General features: G+C 41.8%; 1 protein-coding gene across 1 annotated transcript in view; it reads left to right on the plus strand.

Annotated features, from left to right (window-relative positions):
* The window catches only part of LOC142018647 (uncharacterized), a 32,226-nt gene extending 19,578 nt beyond the window's left edge, over positions 1 to 12,648 (plus strand). Inside the window, exons 2-7 of the mRNA XM_075004607.1 lie at positions 2,409 to 2,465; positions 8,086 to 8,175; positions 11,216 to 11,260; positions 11,749 to 11,793; positions 11,999 to 12,120; positions 12,591 to 12,648. Of these exons, the coding sequence (XP_074860708.1) occupies positions 2,409 to 2,465; positions 8,086 to 8,175; positions 11,216 to 11,260; positions 11,749 to 11,793; positions 11,999 to 12,120; positions 12,591 to 12,648 (417 nt within the window). The remainder of the gene's footprint in view (positions 1 to 2,408; positions 2,466 to 8,085; positions 8,176 to 11,215; positions 11,261 to 11,748; positions 11,794 to 11,998; positions 12,121 to 12,590) is intronic.
* The last annotated feature ends 9,814 nt before the right edge of the window (positions 12,649 to 22,462 follow it).

Raw genomic sequence — 22,462 nt, forward strand, 5'->3', positions numbered from 1 at the left:
CTGCACTTATTAGATGTGAGAAGGGCGTTGGCCTTTTACATAGATAGGACTAAGCCTTTCCGGAAAATGGACAGACTCCTGGTGTCCCTCGCACCCAGGTCGAAAGGGGAAGGCCTATCTTCACAAAGGATTTCAAACCACATCGTATCCTGCATAAGACTGTGCTATGAGCTTCGCTAGACTCCTCTGCCAGTTCCGCCCAGGGCTCACTCCACTAGGGAGATGGCGGCATCGACGGCCTTCTTCAAGGGGATCGCGCTGAGAGACATCTGCAGAGCGGCGACTTGGTCATCCTACAACACTTTTGCCAAGCACTATGCCATGCACCAGGTGTTTGATGAGGATACACGCCTATCGACAGCAGTCCTTTCAAGGGCAAGCTGCACATAAATCGGGTACCCATCTCCTTTTTTGGGGTCACTGCTGGGTAGTCACCTACTGTGGAGCACCCACGGGGACCACTTGAAGAAGAAAGAGAAGTTACTCACCTGTGTAGTAACAAGGGTTCTTGGAGATGTGTCCCCGTGGGTGCTCCACTACCCACCCGTTCCTCCCCACTTCGGAGCTCTTTTTCGTGTTTTTCAGAGGCATCTGGAGCGGTTGATCAGGAACTGGTGGGGACCGGATCGCGCACGTGACCGTAAGCACACGAAGGACCGAAGCACATCGGCACATGTGCGACCCGATGGAGACTTCTGGAAATTTCCGATCTGCGGCACCGGGGCGAGCCCGACACCTACTGTGGAGCACCCACGGGGACACATCTCGAAGAACCATCGTTACTACACAGGTGAGGAACTTCTCTTTCTGCATTGTTGATTCTGTATTTCAGTCAGTGACTCGCTTACTGAAAATTTTACTGGCGGCATTTGTAGCCAATAGAGACTAGTCTACACTGGCTGTCTGGTTTAAGCACCTTCTTATCCTGAGTGACTGTGAAGGTACAGTTTATCTTTCCAAAAAATGAAAAGTGTGTCAGAAAATATTTGTTTTTCATATAGAGACACTCTTTCAAGAGACACAAACAATTTAAAAAAATACTTCTGCCTGAAACATCTAACTTTCTATTGTTACAAGTAACATCTAAGATTACTAGAGATGAAAGAAAGGGAGACAATCCTGTTTTTATCATAACTTATTTTGTGGATTTGAAAGCACCTTATTTAAAGAATCACAGGATCACCACGATTTGTTTTTTTTCAGCTCCCATGCATTGCTTCTTTGGCACAAAGGAGCCCTAAACCTCCCTGATTCCACTCTCTGCTCCCCTCTTGAGCATTCACTTGGCAAGGAGGAGTTCTGAGCTAAGACAAAAGTTGCACATGTAACCAAGCCTCCCTGCACTCCAGTAATTCTCATCTTGCAAACAATCCCTTGGGAGTTATAGCTAGGTGGTATGAAATAAGCCACAGACCTGGGGAACTGCTACCCTTTCCTTCACTATTCTCTTTCTGAGATGCACTGCCCTCGGGTTCCAGAGACTCTACTGTTTGCAATGCCATGTCCTTGGTGCTTTCCTGTCTCCTGGCCATCAGTGTCAAAGCTGATTGTATGATTTCTGTGTGTATTCAGACGAATATCATGATGAAGTCACATTTATAAAGCACTTGAGAATCTTTCAGGGTAGAAGACACTATTATTGAATATGGAAAAACTAAACTTGATTTCCTAAGAGCTTGTGGCCCCCACTGTAATTAAATTGCTGTTGCATGTTCACATTATGCTTCTTTGTCAGCAGTTCGCATCCTCACCAGAAGTGCTTGCACCAATTTAAGCTCCTGTGTGCAAAGACTTTTGAAGGACAACAAAAGTTGATGTTAGCAACTTATGTGTTATACCTCTCATGAAGGTATTGTTATTAGGTGTTGGTGTAGTGGGCAATTTACATTGGTGGGAACTGCATTTTAGTGTAGATGCTTACAGAAAGAGGTCGGTGTAAGCTGCTTTAGGTTGACCTAACTCTATAGCTTAGGCCAGGGTTTACTCTTTCTCTTCTTTATGCTCAGTTTCTAAACAATCTATCAGGAATTGCTAGAGCTGAGGACTCTGAGCCAGGAACTCTTGAATTCCAACTTCAGCCCTGACAGTTACTGCCTTGTGTTCATGGGAGAGTGATATACTCTTAGCAACAAGCTTCACAACTATAAAAATGGGAATTGTATGTCTTACCTGCTTCATGGATCTGTTGTGAGAGGTAGCTAGCTAATGTTCATACGTTAAGGGTAACTGTTGTGTATATATAGGGCAGTATACAGGTATTGAGATCTTACCTGGAAATTGTTTGATTTAATTAAATGCTACATTACTGAAATATTGTCAAAGCAATTTTCCTTCATTAGACTGCACACTGAAAAAACTAATACCTTTTGTTGTAAAGTTATTGTAAAGTTCCTATCTCTTCTTTTCAGAACTGTGTCTGCCAAGGCAAAAGTCACTGCTACTGTGATGGAATGAAAGGTAATAAGGTAAGAGATAAAATACGTTATTCTGCCTTCCCCCCCGCCGAAACACACACAGACAAATAAATCATTGGTGTAAATTAATAACATTAATGATGAACAGAATCAATTTACTGGGTAGTAACACAAACTGTTGTTATTCTCTAGACAACTCTAAGGAAGATTCATTACCTCACATTCACCTCTCAGATAAACAGTGTGTACAGGGTTAATCTAGGAAGAATGTAGAAGTTTTAAAATCTTTTCCATTTATTTAGTTATTCAGATTTCTACTTCACTAAAATCAGAAGTTCACTTCTCCCGAGCTCTATGTGCCCTGATCATCTTAAACAGACTCTGGCAAGTGACTTTGTTTGCAGTTTTGTAGCTATGTTCGTCCCAGGATGTATGTGGTGTTTTGAGGATCTTCCAGACCAGAAGGGGGTTCTGTTACCACCTGTGTGCCTTATTGCTATGCTCTGTTATCTCTGACACCAGTAGTCAGCCTGCAAGCATGGCTTTTAGCCTAGGCAATCCTGCAGGATGACCTCAACAACGTCTGCAGTCCAGACTCTTGTGAAATCCATCTCCCCAAGTTCTTAATTACAGGACACTTGGACATTTCTCCTTTGGTTCATTACCCTGATGGAGAAACCTGCTTCCCATTATCATTTCAGTTGAGCATACATGCACCACGCAATTTACACAACAGAGACCTCCTTGGAGTAAAGAAAAAATGATTTAATAGACAAATCAGAGAGAGATGCCAAAGTGAAATAGTAGGGGAGAGCAAACATGAGTGTCATAGAAAATAAACATTAAGATGCAGTCTTAGACTTCACACTTCTATGTTGCATTAGCTTTTCTAACAGAAGCTAGCTATAGTCTTTGAATGGTTGCTCAGCATGCTCTCTGCCCTCGAGTAGATTCAGTGTTCCACAAACAGTAATGCTGTTCAGTGGTGGGCCTCAGTATCCTCATAGTTTTCCCCTTCAAACTCTTTTCCTTTTAGCAGTTTTTTGTAGACAAAACTCATAGAATGTCTACACACACAATGCATTTTGTCGACAAAAACTGCCAACAAAAAAGCCGTGTAGACATTCCGGGGGGTGGGGGTGTGTGCAGATCTATCTGTTTTTATGTGTAGATGGAATCTGTCGACAGAAGTTCTGTTGGAACATCTCTTCCAACGGTACCTTCTTCAGACAGATGCATCAGTAGCTTCTGTTGACATAGCCAATAACTATACAAACCTGTTGATTCAGTTGTTCTTTGGGGTTCAGACCCTGGTCTCCTAATGAGTAGTCTAGACCCTAATTATCAAAGTATGAGAAAGATGAGGCAGATGAGATCATATCTTTTATTTTTATTGGACCATTACTGGTTATCCACCAGGATGGTCAGGAATGCAATCTAATTCTCTGGATGTCTTTCAACCTCTGAGTGCTGGATGTTGGGACTGGATGATAGGGGATGGATTGCATGATAACTGTCACGTTTTGTTCATTCTTTTTTATGCATCTGGCAACAGCCGGTATCAGAAGACAGGATACTGGGCTAGTGGGACTATTTGTTTGGCCCAGTGTAGCCATGCTTGGGACATTGTGGCTGTGGCCACACCATCCCTCCCTTTCATAAGGGGCATGTTAATGAGACAGTTCAGAAGATGCTAATGAGGCACTGATATGAATATGCAGCACCTCATTAGCATAATGACGGCCATGCGCGATTCAAAAGTGCCGCTTTCGGAACGCCTGCCGCCCATGTAGACGGGGGCCTTTTGAAAGGATCCCATGACTTCAAAAGCCCCTTTTCTTCCTATTTGGTTTTAGGAAGAAGGGGCTTTCAAAGTCAGGGGATCCTTTTGAAAGACACCTGTCTACATGAGCAGCCTGTGTTCCGAAAGTGGCACTTCTGAATCACGTGAGGCCATCATTATGCTAACAAGGCACTGCATATTCATATCAGCACCTCATTAGCATATTCCAAACTGCCTCGTTAACATGCACCTTCTGAAAGGGAGGGGTGGTGTGGCCACAGCCTGTGATTCCAGCAGTTCAAGTGGCAACCCCTAATCTCTGCCAGAGCCAAGAGTATGTCTACATTGCTATCATTAGTCTACTAACGGGAGCCAGGCTAGCATGAGTCTGTCTACATAAGTGGGTGGCTCCGTCCTACCTGCAGTGTAGGCAGATACTTAGATTGGTGTGAGTTATATTAATGTCGCAATGTAATAATTTAGTTCTTGGTTGTAGAAAAAAATCAAAAATGAATAATCAAAAATGAATGCAGCATTGCGAGGACGTCCTGAGTGGAGTTTAGACTGCTTCTGCATTCTGTGGTGGTTAATGCAGTGAATGACATAAACCCAGACCCAGCAAATGCTTCTTTAGCATGAGTGATTTTACAAACTTCAGGTCAGCCTTAGGGATTAGGAATGCTCAGGTGACCCTGCTGGGGGCTTGAGATGTCCCATTAGTCCACAGAGTACTCTGGTACATAATTCCCTCACAGAAACAGGATTGTAAAAAATCTGCCAAGTTAGGCCACCATAATGATGAAATACATCCTAGAATACTTGAGTTGACCGAGGAGATAACCACTAATGGCTCAGGTATCTTTGAAAGCTGTGAAAAATGAGTGATTTCAAAAGAATAGGAAAGGACAAATATAGTGCCAATTTATAAAAAGGGAAATAAGGACAACAGGAAATTACAGACTAGTCAGTTAGCAATCAGTTTGCAAACATCTAGAAGATAATAAGGTGATACGTAGTAGCATTGATTTATTCAGAACAAATTGTGTCAAAACAACTTAATAGCTTTCTTTGACAGGGTAACAAGTTTTGTGGATGTGGGGAAAGTGGTAGACTTGGTATACCTTGACTTAAGTAAAGCTTTTTATATACTGTCTTGCGTGACCTTCTCATAAACAAACTAAGGAAATGCAACCTAGATGGATCTCCTAGAATGTGAATGCATAACTGGCTGGAAAAGCATTCTCAGAGAGTCGTTCTCAATAATTCTCAGTCATGCCAGAAGGATACAACAACTGGGGTCCCACGGGCCTGGTTCTGTTCAATATCTTCATCAATTATTTAGGTAATGACATAGAGTGTACACTTACAAAGTTCTCAGAAGATACCAAGCTGGGGGAAGTTGCAAGTGCTTTGCAGGGTAGGATTATAATTCAAAATCATTTGGACAAACTGGAGAAATGAGCTGAGGTAAAAAGGATGAAATTCTAAAAGGACAAATTCAAAGTACTCTACTTATGAAGGAACAGTCAGTTGCACACACAAAGTGGGAAATGGCTGCCTAGGAAGGAGTACTGTGGAAAGGGATCTGTAGTAATAGTGGACAGAGGTAACTGATGAGGGGATTTCAGGGGCATCAGCTGTGTGCCCCACCCTAAACTCGGGAAAGGGCCAGAACAGCCCCTCTCTGCCACAAGGTCCCCCTCTCCCCACTCTTGCTCCCCAGGTAGGAAGCATTAGGTGGGGAGAGCTGCTGTAAACTATCCAATCAAAGGTGCAGGGACACATCTTGAACAGAAGTGGAGCACCCAGAGGGACACTCATCCTGAAGAATATCTGTTACTGTACCGATGAGTAACCTCCTCTTCTTCTTAACCCCTGGCAATGGGTTTAAACTGCATCAAAGGATGTTTAGGTTGAACATTAGGAAGTGATTTTCTAGTGATATATTGTTTATTAATAATACATATTTTCAGGCTGTCCTGTCCTAAGCACCACACCCACAAAAAACAAAACAAAATACAGGCACTGTTATCTCTCACTAAAATCTTCAAATGAACATTTTTCATGTTTGTCAACCAGTTTGACTAACTTTGACTTGATCAAGATAAATAAGGACTGTTGTGAGAAAAATGAGAATAAATACGATAAACCACCAATTAAAAGAAAAAAAATAATAAATTGAACAACTGCTAAATTTCTCTGATTAATTAAGTGGTTCGCATGATGTGTCTAACATCCTCACTTATGAGCAAGGAAAGCTCAGCATAATCAGATGATTTAAAAATGGCAGATTAAGAAGAACCTTCCAGGATCATTGCTGATCTAGAGTGATCTGTGGTGGAATGTCCATCCCTAGAGGTTTTTAAGTCCTGGCTTGACAAAGTCCTGGCTGGAATGATTTAATTAGGGCTGATCCTGCTTTAGGCAGGAGGCTGGACTCAATGACCTCCTGATGTCCCTTCCAGTCCTAGGATTCTATGATACTGTGTGTTTACGTCCTTTTGGGTTGCCATCTGCCTGTGCTGAAGTTCTGTCCTAAAAAGGGATGTTGTCATGAACTGAGTATGTTTCCACATCTTACGACTCTGAGCCTCTGGTAACAGACATGCTCACAGGGCTTGTGTTGTCACAGTGAAAATGGCAGTATAGGTATTGCTGCTCAGGCTGGAGCTTGGTGTTTGAAGCCCAAGGGTGGTCTCAGAGTCCAAGCTCCAGCCCAAGGTGCAGTATCTACACCCTTACTTCCAGTGCTATTTCATGAGCCTGGCTAGCCTGAGTCTGTTGGGCTGTCTTTGACACTTGTTGTTTAGACATAGCCAAAGAAACCAAATCTATCAGATCAAGACTTTAATAAATAGCTCTACCCAGCCAAAATAAATCCCTCAAGCTCCCTTGACAAATGACATAACTACTTTTAACTCTGTATCTGATTCTGAAAACATCAGTGATTGCAGCCAGCCTGCACTCATTAAAAAGTGGCATTGAAAAGGAAATGAGAGTATTTTTAGACTTTCTTTGACTTTCTTCTACCTACAGTCCAGCAGTCTTGTATGACAGTGAATAGCCTCAGTCATTTTAAACTATCCACGTCAGATAGTTTAAAATTTGGTGGCCTAATTCTCCATTTCCTTGAAACCCTGTATTGCTACTGAGCAGAGTAAAGGGGCCTTTAATGGGTGGAAATTACCACCTTTTGAGCTGATATAGAACAAGTATAAAGGCTTTAAATTGCTGCTTAGAGTAGTGCTGGAGCTTCGTGGCTCACTGTGTTCAACTCATGGTTTTCTTTATGTGTTACATCAGGGCCTACCCCACAACCCAACATATTCAACAAATAAAGGGAGTGTAACTTAGTCCTTGTTAATCTGTTCATGTGGTTTTAGCCTTTTTTTGTGTTCTGGTCATGGATTAGTTGTCTGAACATGCTTTTAGACTGATCTAAAGGTGTTCAGTCAAAAGATTCATTTAAACTTCCTCTGTAGCTAAAAATGTGTGACTTGGGATGATAAAACACCACTTCTTAAAGCAGACAGTTCTTTTACTCAATCAAACCAACTATGTTGTTTCACTCTGACTTTGTTTCTTTCCATGATTTGCATAGGTAAATAGAATGGAGTGGAATTGTTTACTGGCCCCTTACACTGCCGCAGCTATCAGGACTGTGAGCTGAGACTCTAGGGTTTTTCAGCAGGATCAGAATTCTGAAGCTGGTGGAAGCTAAGCAGATAAAAAAGACGTTCACAAGAAATGTGTGTCAACAACATTGTTACACAGAGATGGGCAAATAAAACTAAGAGTTACCTCCAAATAATTAGAATTTCTGAAATAACTTATCGGAAGAAAACCACAGGGATGGTTCTAATGTCTTGTTTGTTATGCTTTTTACAGGGTGAAAAAGGGTTTCCTGGTATTCCAGGTCCACCAGGCAAGATAGGTTTTCGAGGCCCTGAGGGACCTCTCGGGCCACAAGGACCTAAGGTGGGTTGCACACGTGTGTGTGTGTGTGTGTGTGTGTGTGTGTGTGCGTGCGCACGTGCACACACATGCAGAGTTTAAATTTTTGCTTGAGTTTTGTAAAATGTACTTAGGATATACAGGCTGTGTCTACCCCTGCATTCCTCTTTTGAAAGAAGCATGCAAAGGAGGGAGATTGAAAATGCAAATGAGGTGCAGATTTACATATCTAGTGTTTCATTTGCATATTCTGTGGAAGGAAGAAAAGCAGTGTAGACACAGCTGTTTTGAAAGTAAATCCCATCTTCGAAAGAACCCTTCTTCCTTTTTTTTTATGCAAAGGAGAGTTCTTTTGAAAATGGGTCTTACTTTCAAAAGAGCCGCGTCTACACTGCTCTTTTTTCGAAAGAAGAATACGCAAAGGAGGCACAAGACATGTAAATCTACACCTCGTTTTTGCATTTTTGATTTCCCTCATTTGCATGCCTCTTTTGAAAGAGGAATGCCAGTGTAGGCACAGCCACAGAGTTCATGCTTAGTTAAGTACTGAATGTAATTGATCTGAACACAGGCATAACTCTTTGGCTGCCTGATGACGTGCACTAGAACCTATATATATATATAGAACCTGCACTAGAACCTATAGACCAAATTCAGAGGAGAATCCAAGTAAAAGTAAATGACAGCTTCAGAACTAGGAAGAGTCTAAGTTAGTAGATCTAGATTTTGAAAATTGCCACTGCTGGGTTGGGGTTTTTTCTCCCAGCACAGGCATACCCTGGTGTAATAGAGAGATATGGCTGGGGAGAAACTTTCCAGCAAAATTTTTTGTCAAAACATTTGATTTTTCTATACTGACCAACTTTTTTACAAAAATTGTCTGCTTTCTTTGGAAATCTGGCTTTTCTGTCGAAAACTTTTGGGTTTTGCGTTCTTGGTGAAAAACTCAAATATCTGAGGGACATGTCAATCAAAGTGTTTTGTTTGTTTGTTCTATGTCAAAACTTTCCATGAGGAGATTTTTTTTTTTTTGTCGGTTACACTGAAGTAGCCAAAGTAACATTCACTTACAGAGAGATGCAACAAAAACAGCTAACAGGAATATACCATAATGTCTTTGTCAAAGTTGGTCAGTTCCATTCTGGGACTTGCATGTTTTTCCAGATCCTCATTGTGTAAGTTCAACATTTAGAGGTTTGCAGAGATGTATAAAGAAGTCAGTGTAAAGGAGTTTAACATCATCATGATGGCTGTCACAGCTCCAGTCAAGTGACCCCTGCTGGTCACTCATTAGATTGCTGAGAGGAAATTCACCCATGGGATCCTGTGTGTGTTTAAGCCTCTAGATTCTGATCAGATCCCATTGTGTTCCGGACCTGAGGCTTCTGAACACAATCTTGGGGTACAGATCCTTGATTTAGCACCCCATCCTAAGAGCCCAACAGCCCACTGCTAAGCAATGTTCCTTCTGGTATTTTCCATCTCTGAGTGGAATGCATTTCCATGTGCTGCCAGGGATGTGCAAATATGCACCACCAGTAGAAATAAAAACCCTGTCTCTGGTTGCTCTGCTAATCCACCGAGCAGCATTTGAATCTCTCCTGAGCAGCAGCACAATGCACAGCTTACAGAGAACACTGGAATCAGTGCTAACTGCTCTGACTCCCTTGTAGTGCAAGCACACTCTTTTTTCCATAACTTTTACCCCTGGGAAATTCTGAGCCAACCACTTACCACTTCAAAGGATACGTATTAGTTGTTACACGTACAACACACAGTACCTTTGCATGGGATTCTGACACCATTGCTGTTAACCTTGTGATAAATACACAGGTGTATCCAAAGGCAGTAAATCCAACATGAGTTTCTCTGCCTTGGGTTCCTCACCATTTCAGCCCATTTTTGGGCTGTGGTCAGGGTGATCAGGGGCATCCAGGATCTTTCTGTGCTGTACGTGCTTGTGTTCTGAAAAAGAGAGACTTCTGTCCCCAGCTAGGCTTCTCTGTCCTGTAAGGCCTCAAAATCATGTATAAACCTATGCATGCCAGCACAGATTGCACCTCTCAAATCTGCTACTCTCTTCTCTGGCAGGCTCTATAGTCTGACATGACCATGTTGCCATATGAGAGAGGAGCTGGTGGGAGCCGGAGCCCCTGCCTGCCGTATGGCTGCGGGGTGGGAGGCTGCTGTGAGTCCAGGAGCCCAAGTGCCTTTTGCCCTGCAGTAGCGGGGTGGAAAGCTACAGCAGACTAGGAACCAGAGTCCCCGGCAGTGGGGGCTGGGAATTGCAGACCCTGCCTGTCCCGCAGCAGCAGGGGCTGGGAGGGTCCTGAAGGGTGGGAGTTGGAGCCTTGCCTGCCCTGCGAGCTGGGAGCCTGAGCGCTCGCTTGCCCTGCAGCAGCGGGGACCAGGATGCTGCAGTGGGGGCTGGGAACTGGAGCTCCCCTGCAGTGGGGCCTGGGAGGCTGCTGCAGGGCAGGAGTTGGAGCCCTCACTTGCCCTCTTAGCGGGGTGGAGGGGGCAGGGGCTGGCTGGAATCCTGTGGCAGGCCCGGGAGCCTGGGCTGGGGCCAGAGCCTCAGGGGAGGGAGGCTGGTGCGCCAGCAGCCCCTGAGCACAGCCCTGCACCTTCCCTTGTCTGGCAACTTCTCTTGTTGGGTACCCATCAGGTCCTGAGCATGCCAGATAAGGGAGGTGCAACCTGTATTCTAGACTCTGAAGTCTCTCACTTTCCTTTTAGATGCAATGGAGGGTGCTGGTTATTGTCTATAAAGCTCTAAATAATTCAAGACTTAGCTCTCTCAGTGACCCCCTACCCCAAATAGCACTGTATTGTCTGGGTTTTTTTTATGTCTGTAATAGGAGAAATACCTTCTGAATAATTGGAAGACAAATAGATAGTGGGATTTGTGTCCCCCGATGTGTACTTCTGTTCATTTTAATTTCTGTAATGTGCAGATGTGAACAATATAAACAAACAAAATAAATGAATTGTATGTTCTGAGGTCAGCATTACAAATATTGCACAAAGATTTAATGCAGATTGTTTTCTGTTTGGTGTTTAGGGTTCACCAGGGCTGATAGGGTTAATTGGACAAAAAGGTGAAAGGGTGAGTATCTATTTCAGCAAATGTTTAGAGTGATATGTGTCCTGTTTATTATTAAAGTGATTTAATATCTGTTTTCCCTATAAAATTAAATAAAAGCCCCATTATGTTAACTATATTTTTGAAAAATGTGCACAGAACTCCCATTGTCCCTCTTTATTTAGAGCTGTAGCTCCTACTTTTTAATTTGCTGTGCTGCCTATATGAGATTCATGCATGTTTTTGTGCAGCATTGGCCTATTTTACCTAGGCATCATCCCAGAAGATCATAGTTGTCCTTAAACTGCATTAATCTCCTGTATAACAGTTTATAGTCATATATGACACAGCAGTGGAATAGTTAGGTGAAGGGTAGTAGTCAAATGAAAATCCCCAAATAGTTTACCTTCTGGTAATGCTTATTGTTCTTACAAATGGAGTAAAAAATATTTTGCATGAGATTTTTCTATTAATTTATATAATTCTTTGTCTGTTTCTTTTTGTACCATTAGGGAATAGTAGGATTACCTGGTTTTTCAGGCCTCCCTGGCCTTCCAGTAAGTAAAATAAAGCTAGATAAATCAAGTCCTCTACTTACACATCATCTCAGTATTCCCCAATCCAATGTCAGCATTTTTGCTGTCAATTAACCTTAGAGGTAACAATCTTGATATCAGCAATTTTTATTCACCATAATGATTTAGGAACAAATTATAATCCATCTAGTGTTGTGCAACACTATGTGCATGTAAATTATTTCAGTGCTGTTACAGGGAAATATACATGTTGAATAACACTGTCAATTTTGAACTTGTGTTTAGGGTCAGCCAGGAAATATTAGACCTCCTGGACTGCCAGGATTTCCAGGATGCAATGGCACAAAGGTAAGGGTCACATAGAATGAGATGATGATGGGGATCTCCAAGAGCTGGCTTTAAAATCAATGAATACTGCTGAAAAGTAAGCTCAAAGGCAAGGCAACATTTTTTGTTGCAGTTTGTAACTTCATTGATTTTTTTTAGAGAAATTATGTTTACAAGAACACTAATGGAAAGTGACCGTGTTGCAAGTACAATCTTTTCTTGAAAGACTAACAATTTTATTAATTACCTAATGAGCTTTTGTGGGTAAGACCCACTTCTTCAAATTCTGCCAGAACATGTAAAGCCTGCAATTAATCACAGTATTTCCAGTTTTCACTTTGTTTGACATTACATTTTCATCAAGCTTTACAGAAAAGGAAACTGGGCATTCTGTAATACTGTAGGAGCACAGAAAGAGACTTGATCATCATGAACAAATAACAAAAATGCATAGTGGCTTTTGTAACCATTACAATGTTTATTACTCTCAGGGTGACCAAGGATTTCCAGGGCCTCCGGGACAAAGAGGAGCTCCGGGCATACCAGTGAGCGGTAACACTAACCATCATGTGTATTTCTGCCATATAAAGACCTTCATTCTTTAAAGCAAGGCTGGGGAACCAACAGCCTGCTTGGCTGGATTGCTTTCCCTCAAAACATAGTATCAGGGAACCTGTGCTGGTTCTCCAACCCTACAGCTCCCTCATGTTTGAAGCGCTGGCTTCCTGCTGCAGGAGGAGTGGGAAGCCCTGAGCTATGTGCGCCAGAGTCATGCAAGACAGAGTCTGATCTGGCTCACAGGTTCTGCCTCATGGGGAGAGGAAACAACTCCACATGCTGCCACTTGCCCTCTCCTCATCTGAGGGACAGCAGGACTGGGAAGCTTTTCGCCTGCTGCTCTAATTGGCTGGAATCAAGCCCAAGAGGAGCGGTGGGGAGAAGGGCTTGGCAGCAGCAGGGGATGTGGAGCCATGTAGGTCCCCAGGGAGCTGCTCAGTTTATGTGTCCCACTCATTGCTCAGACTGCACACTCCCAGCCTGCTCCTGCACCTCTCTTCCTGTCCAGACCTGTACCCCGCTCTGTCCTGCACCCTCCCAGACCCCCCCAACTCTGAGCCCACTCCTGAATTCTTCCTCCCTTTCAGAACCCACACCCTGCTTCTGCACCCTATCCCACCCAGAATCCTAGTCCTCATCCCCCTCCTGCACCTTATCACTCTCCTGGGCCCCCTCACCCCAACCACACTCCTGCACGCTCCTTCCTGCCCAGACTTCACACCCCGAGCCTGCTACTGTAGAGTGGCCATGTAGCTAAAATGTAGTCTTAAGCAATGTGCCTCAGTGTAACTTGCCAGACATCCTTTCTAACTAGCAAAAAGGAGTGGCCTCGTGATGCTGGTAAAGATGCATTAAGTAGGTGGTTTGTATTTAATATTAAGGCAGGAATAGACCTTATGGTCACCACTTCATTTTAGGTTTAAAATAAGAATTGTGAAATAAGTAAAGGAATGTGAGGATTTGTTTTCTTTAAATTGAAACTCTGTTCCTGTGTAACAAAGAAATCAATCCTGTTTTGTGTGTGTGTGAGAGGAATGTGTGTGTTAGGAGATAAGTGTGAGGGGCCATTACAGGACCAGATGTTCCAGGGAGGAGCTGAGAACAGAGGCGGAGGCTCTCGGAGAGTGCTGTGTAGTCCCGCTGAGATATGAATGGAGTAGCCTGACAATTCTAAAAGATGAGGCAAGCACCTATCAATTGGGACAAGATAGTAGTGATTGAAACCACCATGATGAAAAAATAGATAAAGAATGAGGAGAACAACTTACAAGATTGAGCACTCATCAAAGGGCCATTGATTACAGCATAACGGTGAGACACTCATGGATCCCAATGAAAGAAAACTACTATAAAAATGGGTTGCCTTACTATGGATGTTGGGTTTCTGTCCTGTCAAAGATCCTGGAGCATTCATCTGGACTGACAGAACCCAGCTTCTCACTCATACTCAGCCTGGATTGCCACTGGCTAATGCGAGCAACAGACTGATAATTATAACATTAGTAGTGTGTGTGTGTGTGTGTGTGTGTGTGTGTGTGTGTGTGTGTGTGTGTGTGTGTGTGTGTGTGTGTGTGTGTGTGTGTGTGTGTGTGTGTGTGTGTGCACACGGTCCTATGTTAGATGCTGTACTATTCTTAATGAATGTGGTGTACTGCCTTATCCCCTGAAAAAGATCCTCTGTGCTGCTTATACGTGTAACAAGTCAGGGACTATTTGAGTGAGGTGTGTGTTTTGTTCATTTGCTTGCTTCTCAATTTTGTGTGGCTTCCTGACTGATTTTTCCGTGGGTCAGTGGCCCCAGACCCCACAAAAATTCCCTACCCCTGCCTCAAAGCTTTCTTAACTTTACAGATGTTAATTAACTAATTAAGCCCCACAGTACACCTATGACAGAATAATATTTGGGTCCCTACTGGCTGGAATATTGAGGGAGAAACTTAAAAGAACACTTTCAAGAGTGACCTAGTTTTGGGGACCCAATTTGAAACACATTGGCTCTGAACTTTACATGTTATGGACACCTGCAGTTCTTGCGGGCTTTGGTGGATGTGTGAGTGCTCCTTTATTTCAGCAAATCAGCCTTAGGTGTTTCAAGCTGGTCCTTCAAAATCAGAAGGCACCCAACATTAGAAGGTACTGTTTAAAAATGTAGGCCTATGTGCCTTACACAAGATAAGTCAATGACAGATTCAGAAGCAGAGCCAGGACTTGAGTTAAGTGTGAGATCTTGATTCACCTTAAATAAATCATATCAAATGCAAATCTGTAAACAAGGAATAAAAATGGGGCACTGTCATTGGCAAAAATCTGATCCACTTTGAATATATAGGTTCTATTTTTAAAACGTCCCCTCACACTGTCAAAAAAGTCAGGCTGCTCACAGGATCAAATCAAGCTTATAATACTTTTGAAATCCAGCTGTTAAGATAGGTCACTTTCTAATAACAAGTCTGTTCTTCTGAGATTGCAGTCTGGTGTGCAAGGCATGAAATTCATCCTTGTCCATCAAAAGCAATCAAGACTTACCCATGTGCTCATGAAAATAAGTTGTTTTCCTAAGTATTCCCCTACTAAACATCTTGATTTTGCCCTTATCATCTGTTACCAATTGCCTTTGTTAATATTTTATTATTATTATTATTATTATTATTATTATTATTATTATTATTTTACTCTCCCTAGGGTCTTGCTGGTCTTAAAGGAGATAAGGTAAATTATTCACAGCGTGTTGTATTTATAGAACACAAAATTTTGAATTTGTACAAGCTGTTGGTAAAAGACCTGTGACAAGTAGCTTCAGCCAGTGCAGCTAGAGAGTTTATTTTGCATAAGAAAAGCAATGCTGCAAATGTCAGACACTGGTATATGATTGCTACATTGATCCTATTTTACAATTTCTTATTTTTGTCATTACTATTACTGAATACTTTAAGAGTATTCTTTTCAAACACACAAAGGACCAGATCCCTCTCCCACGTAGTTTGTAAATGCCATACAAACACTAACTAATAGGTCAAATCAGGCTATGTCTACACTAGACATGGAAGTCTCCGACAATACTCAGTTTTAGGTACGCCAAGTGTGTAGCTAAAATCACTTTGTCAGCGGTTGGCTTCCATGTCTGTCTACATGGACAAAGGTCAATGGGAGTGTTTCTCCCACCAGCCTTCCTTATTCCTTGCCTCTCATGAGTCGTTCTGGGGTCCGCTTTGACTCCTGAAAGTGTCGTTTTGCATGTGTGCAAAACGAAACCCCGGAAGATTAACCTTGAGTGGGTTGCTCTTCCACAGTAGTGTGGCTCTAACCTCAGAAGAGTTCAGAGCTAAGCAGGAAGGTCATTGTGGAAGGTTCAGAAGAGTGTGTTTGAAGAGGAAGGTAGCTAACAACAGGAGCCGGAAGAAAGGAGACATGCATATGAGTTACTGTGAAAAATGAAGTGATGAGTCTACTGATTAGGGGCTCTGTGTCATTTAAACACAGATCTGCTTTACCCACCCCTGAGGTTGCTACAGGAAAAAGTCTTCCTTGAGGCAGGATTCTTGCCAAGTGTCCAAGCAAATAGTCTGCAGAATGCCTGTGCTCACGCTCACTGATGGAGCAAAGGGAGCAACTGCCCTGAGGCCTGGCAATTTAAATGATTTCTGGAGCCCTGCATGATACACTCTGGGCAGGGCTGATGGTTGCCAGTTATGGGCACCATGCGCTCCAGGCAGGCCCTGCCAACAGGGAGAGCAAGGGGGGCAACCGCAGCAGTGGTGGCGGCCAGAGCATCAGGCCCCTTTGAAATATCACAGCTTCTGCCACTCCACTCTGCACAGCTCTGGGAGCTGGAGGACAGGGCCCAGAACTGTGCTCCAGGTGGAGCTCATGGCTGACTCACCTCAGCCCTGCCCCTTTCACCTGAGGATCTGCCCCTTCTGGGTGCATGGAGTGGAGCCCCTCCACACACCTCACCTCTGCGTACAGAGCAGCTGCTGCCTCCACAGGCTCCAAGCAATGCTAAAGCTGCCCCAGAAAAGCTAGCCCCAGTCCCACTCTTTCTTCCTGAGGCCCTGCCCCTTCCAGAGCACCTACTCAGCTGCCTTCTCCACTCCTCTTCGTCCTGAGGCCTGGCAAAGTTGTCAGCCTCACTGCCTGTACTGCTACACAGTTTTGTGAAATGTGATACTCCCTTCTGTGCACAGGGACCAAGGCCACAGTCGTTTTTTCCTTCCCCAGCTCCTTAAACCTGTCTGGCAGCCCCAAGTTGCCAGGAGATAGCAATCTAACCCTTCACTCCATGCAGTTGAGGCGGATATTCCCTAACTGCTGCACAGATTGTCAAAGGGAGTTCCGTGAACCCTCCACCCTATGTGTATGCAAGTGAAGCAGTTGAACACAACATAAATCAGAATATTTTTGATCTGATTCTTCACTGCATTATACTGATTTCAAATCAGTGTAACTCTGAATTCAGTGTTGCAGTGGCTGAAAAGACAGAGTAACACAGCAGTGAGTCAGATCCCTTTCATTTAAGAAGTTCTTACAGTATTTTAAAAATGCAGTGGTGTTGTAGTTCATAATATAATGGTTGAGCAGGCTTTTTTCACTTATTCTCCAGGGGTGCCCTGCAAGAGGATATGATTCTATATATAGTGGAAAAGGTGACACGGGATTACCGGGAATTCCTGGACGCATGGTAATTAAAAGAAGTTAAACTGAGCTATGTATATTTTTAAAAAAGTAATATATTTAGTTCTTAAATCAGGAATAATTTCAGTTCTTAATGTGATATTTGTATTAGAAAGCTGGGAGATACGAAGATGTTCTTTCTATCCTTTTCAAAATTCAGATATCTGCAAGCCAGTAGGTGTTAGTGTTGCTTACTGGGACTGATGCTGTTTACTATGTTTCTTAAGTATACGAAAAAGGGGGAGAACATTGCAGTGATACCATTTACAGATGACACAACATTAATCAGGATAATTGAATCTGGAGAAGGCTATGGGATACTTCAAAATGATCTGATAATAAAGGTTGTAAATCAGCAGCATTATGAAATGTAAAATTCATTGTTGAATGAAATTTGGATGGAATAAATTGCTAGTTTCTAAATCAACTAATCTCTGAGGGAAAACATCTGCACAATTATCGGAGAGGTAGCTGAGTTAGTCTGTATCTTCAAAAACAACAAAAAGTCCTGTGGTATCTTACGGACTAACAGATATTTTGGAGCATAAGCTTTCATGGACAAAGACCTGCTGCATCTGATGAAGTGGGTCTTTGCCCACAAAAGTCTGTGCTCCAAAATATCTGTTAGTCTATAAGGTGCCACAGGACTTTTTGTTGCTTCTGGACAATATTGTCAACAGTTCAGTAAAGACCTTATTCAGTCTGTAGTGGAGGTCAAAAAGCAAACAAAATGTTATGATGCTTAAATAATGAATTTGAAAATGTTATCAAGCAATTCCGTGATTCAAAGAGATGCTCTGACTTGGCTTACTTTATTCAGCTCTGGTTACCTGATCTCAGAAGGTATATGTTAAAAATAGAGAGATGGGCAACTAAAGTGTTGAGAAAAATTTCCGTATGAAAACAGACTGAGAAGATCCTGACTGTTTAGAGGAATGACTAAATAGACAGACTGAATACCAAGATAAAGGTATACAAAGATGTATATTCTCATGTCACAAGGCACAAGCCAACCAGTAATTGATGGAGTTAGGAAAAAATGTTAAATGGTTATTCCATAACTGTCCACAGAGGATATTCTAAACTGCAAGGTAAACTCAGGGTTCAGTCTCAGGCTAAAGGTTTTTTGTCTTCCATGTACATAGAAATCACCCTAACCCAGGTCACAGACCCAGGAGCCAAGGCCCCATCAGAATGGGAATTCCTGAGTCAAGATGAGAATCAGGGTTCAAGCCCTATTACTTTGTGGTGCAGATACAGTCCCATTGGACTCATATTCTGGGAGTCCAACAAAAGTATTCCATGATTCCATGAGCTGACTTTCTTTGTCATCTGGACAGTCAAATTTCGTGAACAGTCAAGTTTTCTCATACTGCCTTATGAACAAATGGCTAGAGTGGCTACGTTTTGGGAGGGCAATGGGAAGATTGGGATAATGGTGCTTGGACTCAGGCCCACATAATATTGTGTGGAAGAGCCCCAGCTTGTATCTCATGGTCCAAAAATTTCTAGCCTGGGTTACAAATGAGTGCAGATGCTCAACCCCCTAAGTTAACAAACCCAAGGTCTGCGACCTTGAGTTCTGCTATATTTGGGCTGACATTGCAGCATAGACCTCCCCTAAAGGATTGATGACACCTTCCTTTGGATATGGCTCTTTTCACAGGCAGATTTCTTCATTATTAGGTTGACTGCTGGTCTGGTCCAGGATGGCACTTCTTTTATTCATAAGTGGACCTGCCCAAATTGTCACAAATTTGTCCAAGTATATTTGTGAAATAGACAAAATGATTTCATTGGAAAAACTGGTTTTTCCACTGAGCTTTTTTGTTCTAAAGGAATAAAACGTATACAGATTGGACCTCCCTGTTGCAGCACCCTTGAGACCTGACCGGTCCTGAACGAGGGTCCTCTGTCTCCAAGCTCCTCTTCCCCTCGCAGCCTGCTGCCACTCCCTGCTCTGCTTTTGTTCTAGCCGCCCCCCCCCCACCCCCACCAGGGGTCTCAACTGGGCTGCCAGGTACCAGCTCTGGTCCTTGCTGGGCATCGGGCCCCATGGACTGCAGCCCACTGTGCACCCGGGGAGGTGGAGTCACCAGCCCCCTCTGCCACTGAGATACCAAACATCAGCCCTCCTGCCATTAGGCTTCCAGCCCTAGGACTCTGGTTCAGGAACATCCATGGTTTTGGGAAGTGCAACCTGTGCTAAAAAGAGATTTTATCACTAATATAAAGACAATATCAGATTTACCCGGCATTGCATATGATCTTAACTCAATTAAGGTTTTTATTTAAGTAAAAGAAAAATGTCCAGTGTTTGTTTGAACTATTGTATTTTTTTCAAAAATAGTGTTATTTTCATGAAGATCATTTTTATTTGGTTTCTTTAAAAAGAGATTGTTAAAATTTTCCATTTAATTTTTAATCAGTTTTTTAAAATGGGAATTCCATCGTGTATTTTTTCTGCACTCCTATCAAATCTTATCCTTCACTATGTTTTAATGAAAAAGGACTAGTCAATTTGGTTTCCAATAACATTTTTGTCTAGTTCTTAAACCTTAAGCATTGATTTAACTGTGCAAAAAAGAACACTACTCCAAATTCCTCCATTTTATCTCTTTTCTTTAAGGTTTATTGAGAAGCAGTCCTATTCCAGGTTCCTCCTATTTTTCTGGTTCATCTTGGTTTAATCTCTTTTAACATTCGCTCAGTTATGTCAGTTTTGAATACTGACTTGACTTGGTGATTCTGTCTCTTTTCTGTGTGGTTTTATGTGAAGCAATCCTGTTCCAGGCACATCCCATTTTCCTAGCACAACCAAAGCCTTACATTGCTTTAAATTACAAAAGACAAAGCTGTACATGTACATTTGGTGGTCCTAGCTCTTGCCATTTTGGAGGCGTTGCTGAACAAACAAATGGATAAACGCTCTAAAATATATGGTATATTAAAAACAAAAGCTTTCATTAAATGACATTGAACTGAGTTGTGAAAAGAATCAAAATTAGAGTTAACATTGCTTCTCAGTCTATAAACCAACCTGTAGTGTTCAGATGTCTCAGCACATGCAGAGCAGACCATTTATTTTCTTGCATTTTCTTAACATCCCAGGAACTTTATTCTCATTTCTGGTTTAGGGTGAACCAGGTCCTCAAGGACTCCAAGGGTTAATTGGACCACGAGGCCCTCCAGGATCTTCAGTGAGTATAAAATCAGAATAGCTTGTATGACTTAAGGCTGGGAATTTCCAAGGAAATTGGGCACCCATCTCCTAAAAATATGTACCACTAGATAGTTTGGAAATTCCTTGCGTATGTGAAATCTGTAAACTGAGGTGGTTTACTGATTTTTTTTCCATTTGTTTTTATTCTTATGCTTGTTAATTAATGTATAGATTTTTCAGGACTGCCTTCAATTTGTGTTAATACAATTTGGATTCTTCAAATAATTGCACATATGCATGTCTTATACACATTAGATGCCAGTTATATACACAGTGCTTGCACTTGCAAATCAGGTGTTTAGGCACAACAGTGATACTTGTGTCCACAAAGAAATGCAGGAGCCATAAATAAACCATGGCAAAATTTGACTGAAAATCTGGCCGTAGAAGTTTGATTCAAAACCCATTGAAGTCAACAGAAATATTCCAATTGACTTCAGTGGGCTTTGAATAAGACCTTATATCCTGTACTTATTATTTTACTGTGTTGGGTTTACTTTATTCTTTTAATTTTATTTTCTCCAGGGTGTTCCAGGGAGAATGGGACTTCCAGGACTTAAGGTAGCTTGAAATTAGCTATAAAAATTAAAACTCTTAAATCTCACATAACATAGTTTTTCACTCATTAATTATTGGCGTTTTTTAAAACAATAAAAAAGTAACATTTTAAAAACTCTTATAGGGTATCATGGGGAACAAGAGCATAGGAATCAAAGGAATACAGGTAACTATGTAATACAACTGAGAAATTTTTTCTTCTGTTTTCTTCTTATTATGGTGGAATCTTTTGAACAGGAAGTACTGTGAAGCCAAAATAATTTGCCATAGATACACGAATGGAGAATCTTTGAAAACTAATTTCGCTAGAGTATGTGCTTAAGGTGACATCAAAGGAAAAAATGTCTTCGTGTAACAGGGGCTTCCTCCCTGAGGGAGTGACAGATGGGTTACAGGCCAACAGTTTGAGAGGAAGATTAAGTTCTTGGAGTATTGAAAAACAGAAAGCAGGAATATAGTTTACATTATTATGTTAGTATATAGTGTTTGCAAATTCTGTTCTTGAGCTAGCTATGGAGTTAAATAATAAATTAACAAATAATATCAATCATTGGCATAACTCTTCAATGCTCTGATTCTGCATCTTTTCAGTATTCACCTTTATGATGCTGTCTGAAATTCCAAGAGTATATTCCAAAAAAACTTCCAGTGCTATACAGTAAAAATAGGATGTTTTGTCATTCACACTGCTGTATCACTGCATATGCGAATTAAAATGTGCCTCAACGCAAATTATAAGTGATCATAAGTAAATACATGGTCGCATTGACTCCAGTCCCACAAATAGATTCAGGCAAGTGGATCTTTACATTTGTGCACAGTCCCAGTTTAGTCATGGGAGTCCCTGTGAGGGCAGTGATTTGTCTGTGCAGATCTGATTACAATGAAAATAATGTTTGCTATATAATCATCTCTCTGGTAAACATACTTATTCAAATTGCCTTGCATAAATTCCTATAAAGGGATCTGATGACCACAGGGGACCTTGACTCTTTCAAATTCTAGTTAGTTGGCATTATAGAAGAGAGACTATATTAATATATTTATTGTAAATTGTTACTGATAACGTACACAAAATTACACATGAATGAGTGAAAGTAGTTTAAAATGACTGCTCACATTTTGATAACCTCTGATAGAAAGCTCAAGTTTAAGGTGTTTTTATTTTTTTCTGTACTCAGCAGCCCTCAGTGAAAAGTTCCATCATTTTAGGTGAAACATACAAGCTGATTGTGTAAGGCAACAATCTGTTATAAACATCTTTTGGTATTATATTAGGCTGTAATTGTGAAAAGAATTTAGCAAATGGACTATGTATTTTAGTACTACGAGTCAACTTTTATTAGAACAGGA

This window comes from Carettochelys insculpta, chromosome 10 (assembly GCF_033958435.1).
Source record: "Carettochelys insculpta isolate YL-2023 chromosome 10, ASM3395843v1, whole genome shotgun sequence".
Taxonomy (NCBI): domain Eukaryota; kingdom Metazoa; phylum Chordata; order Testudines; family Carettochelyidae; genus Carettochelys; species Carettochelys insculpta.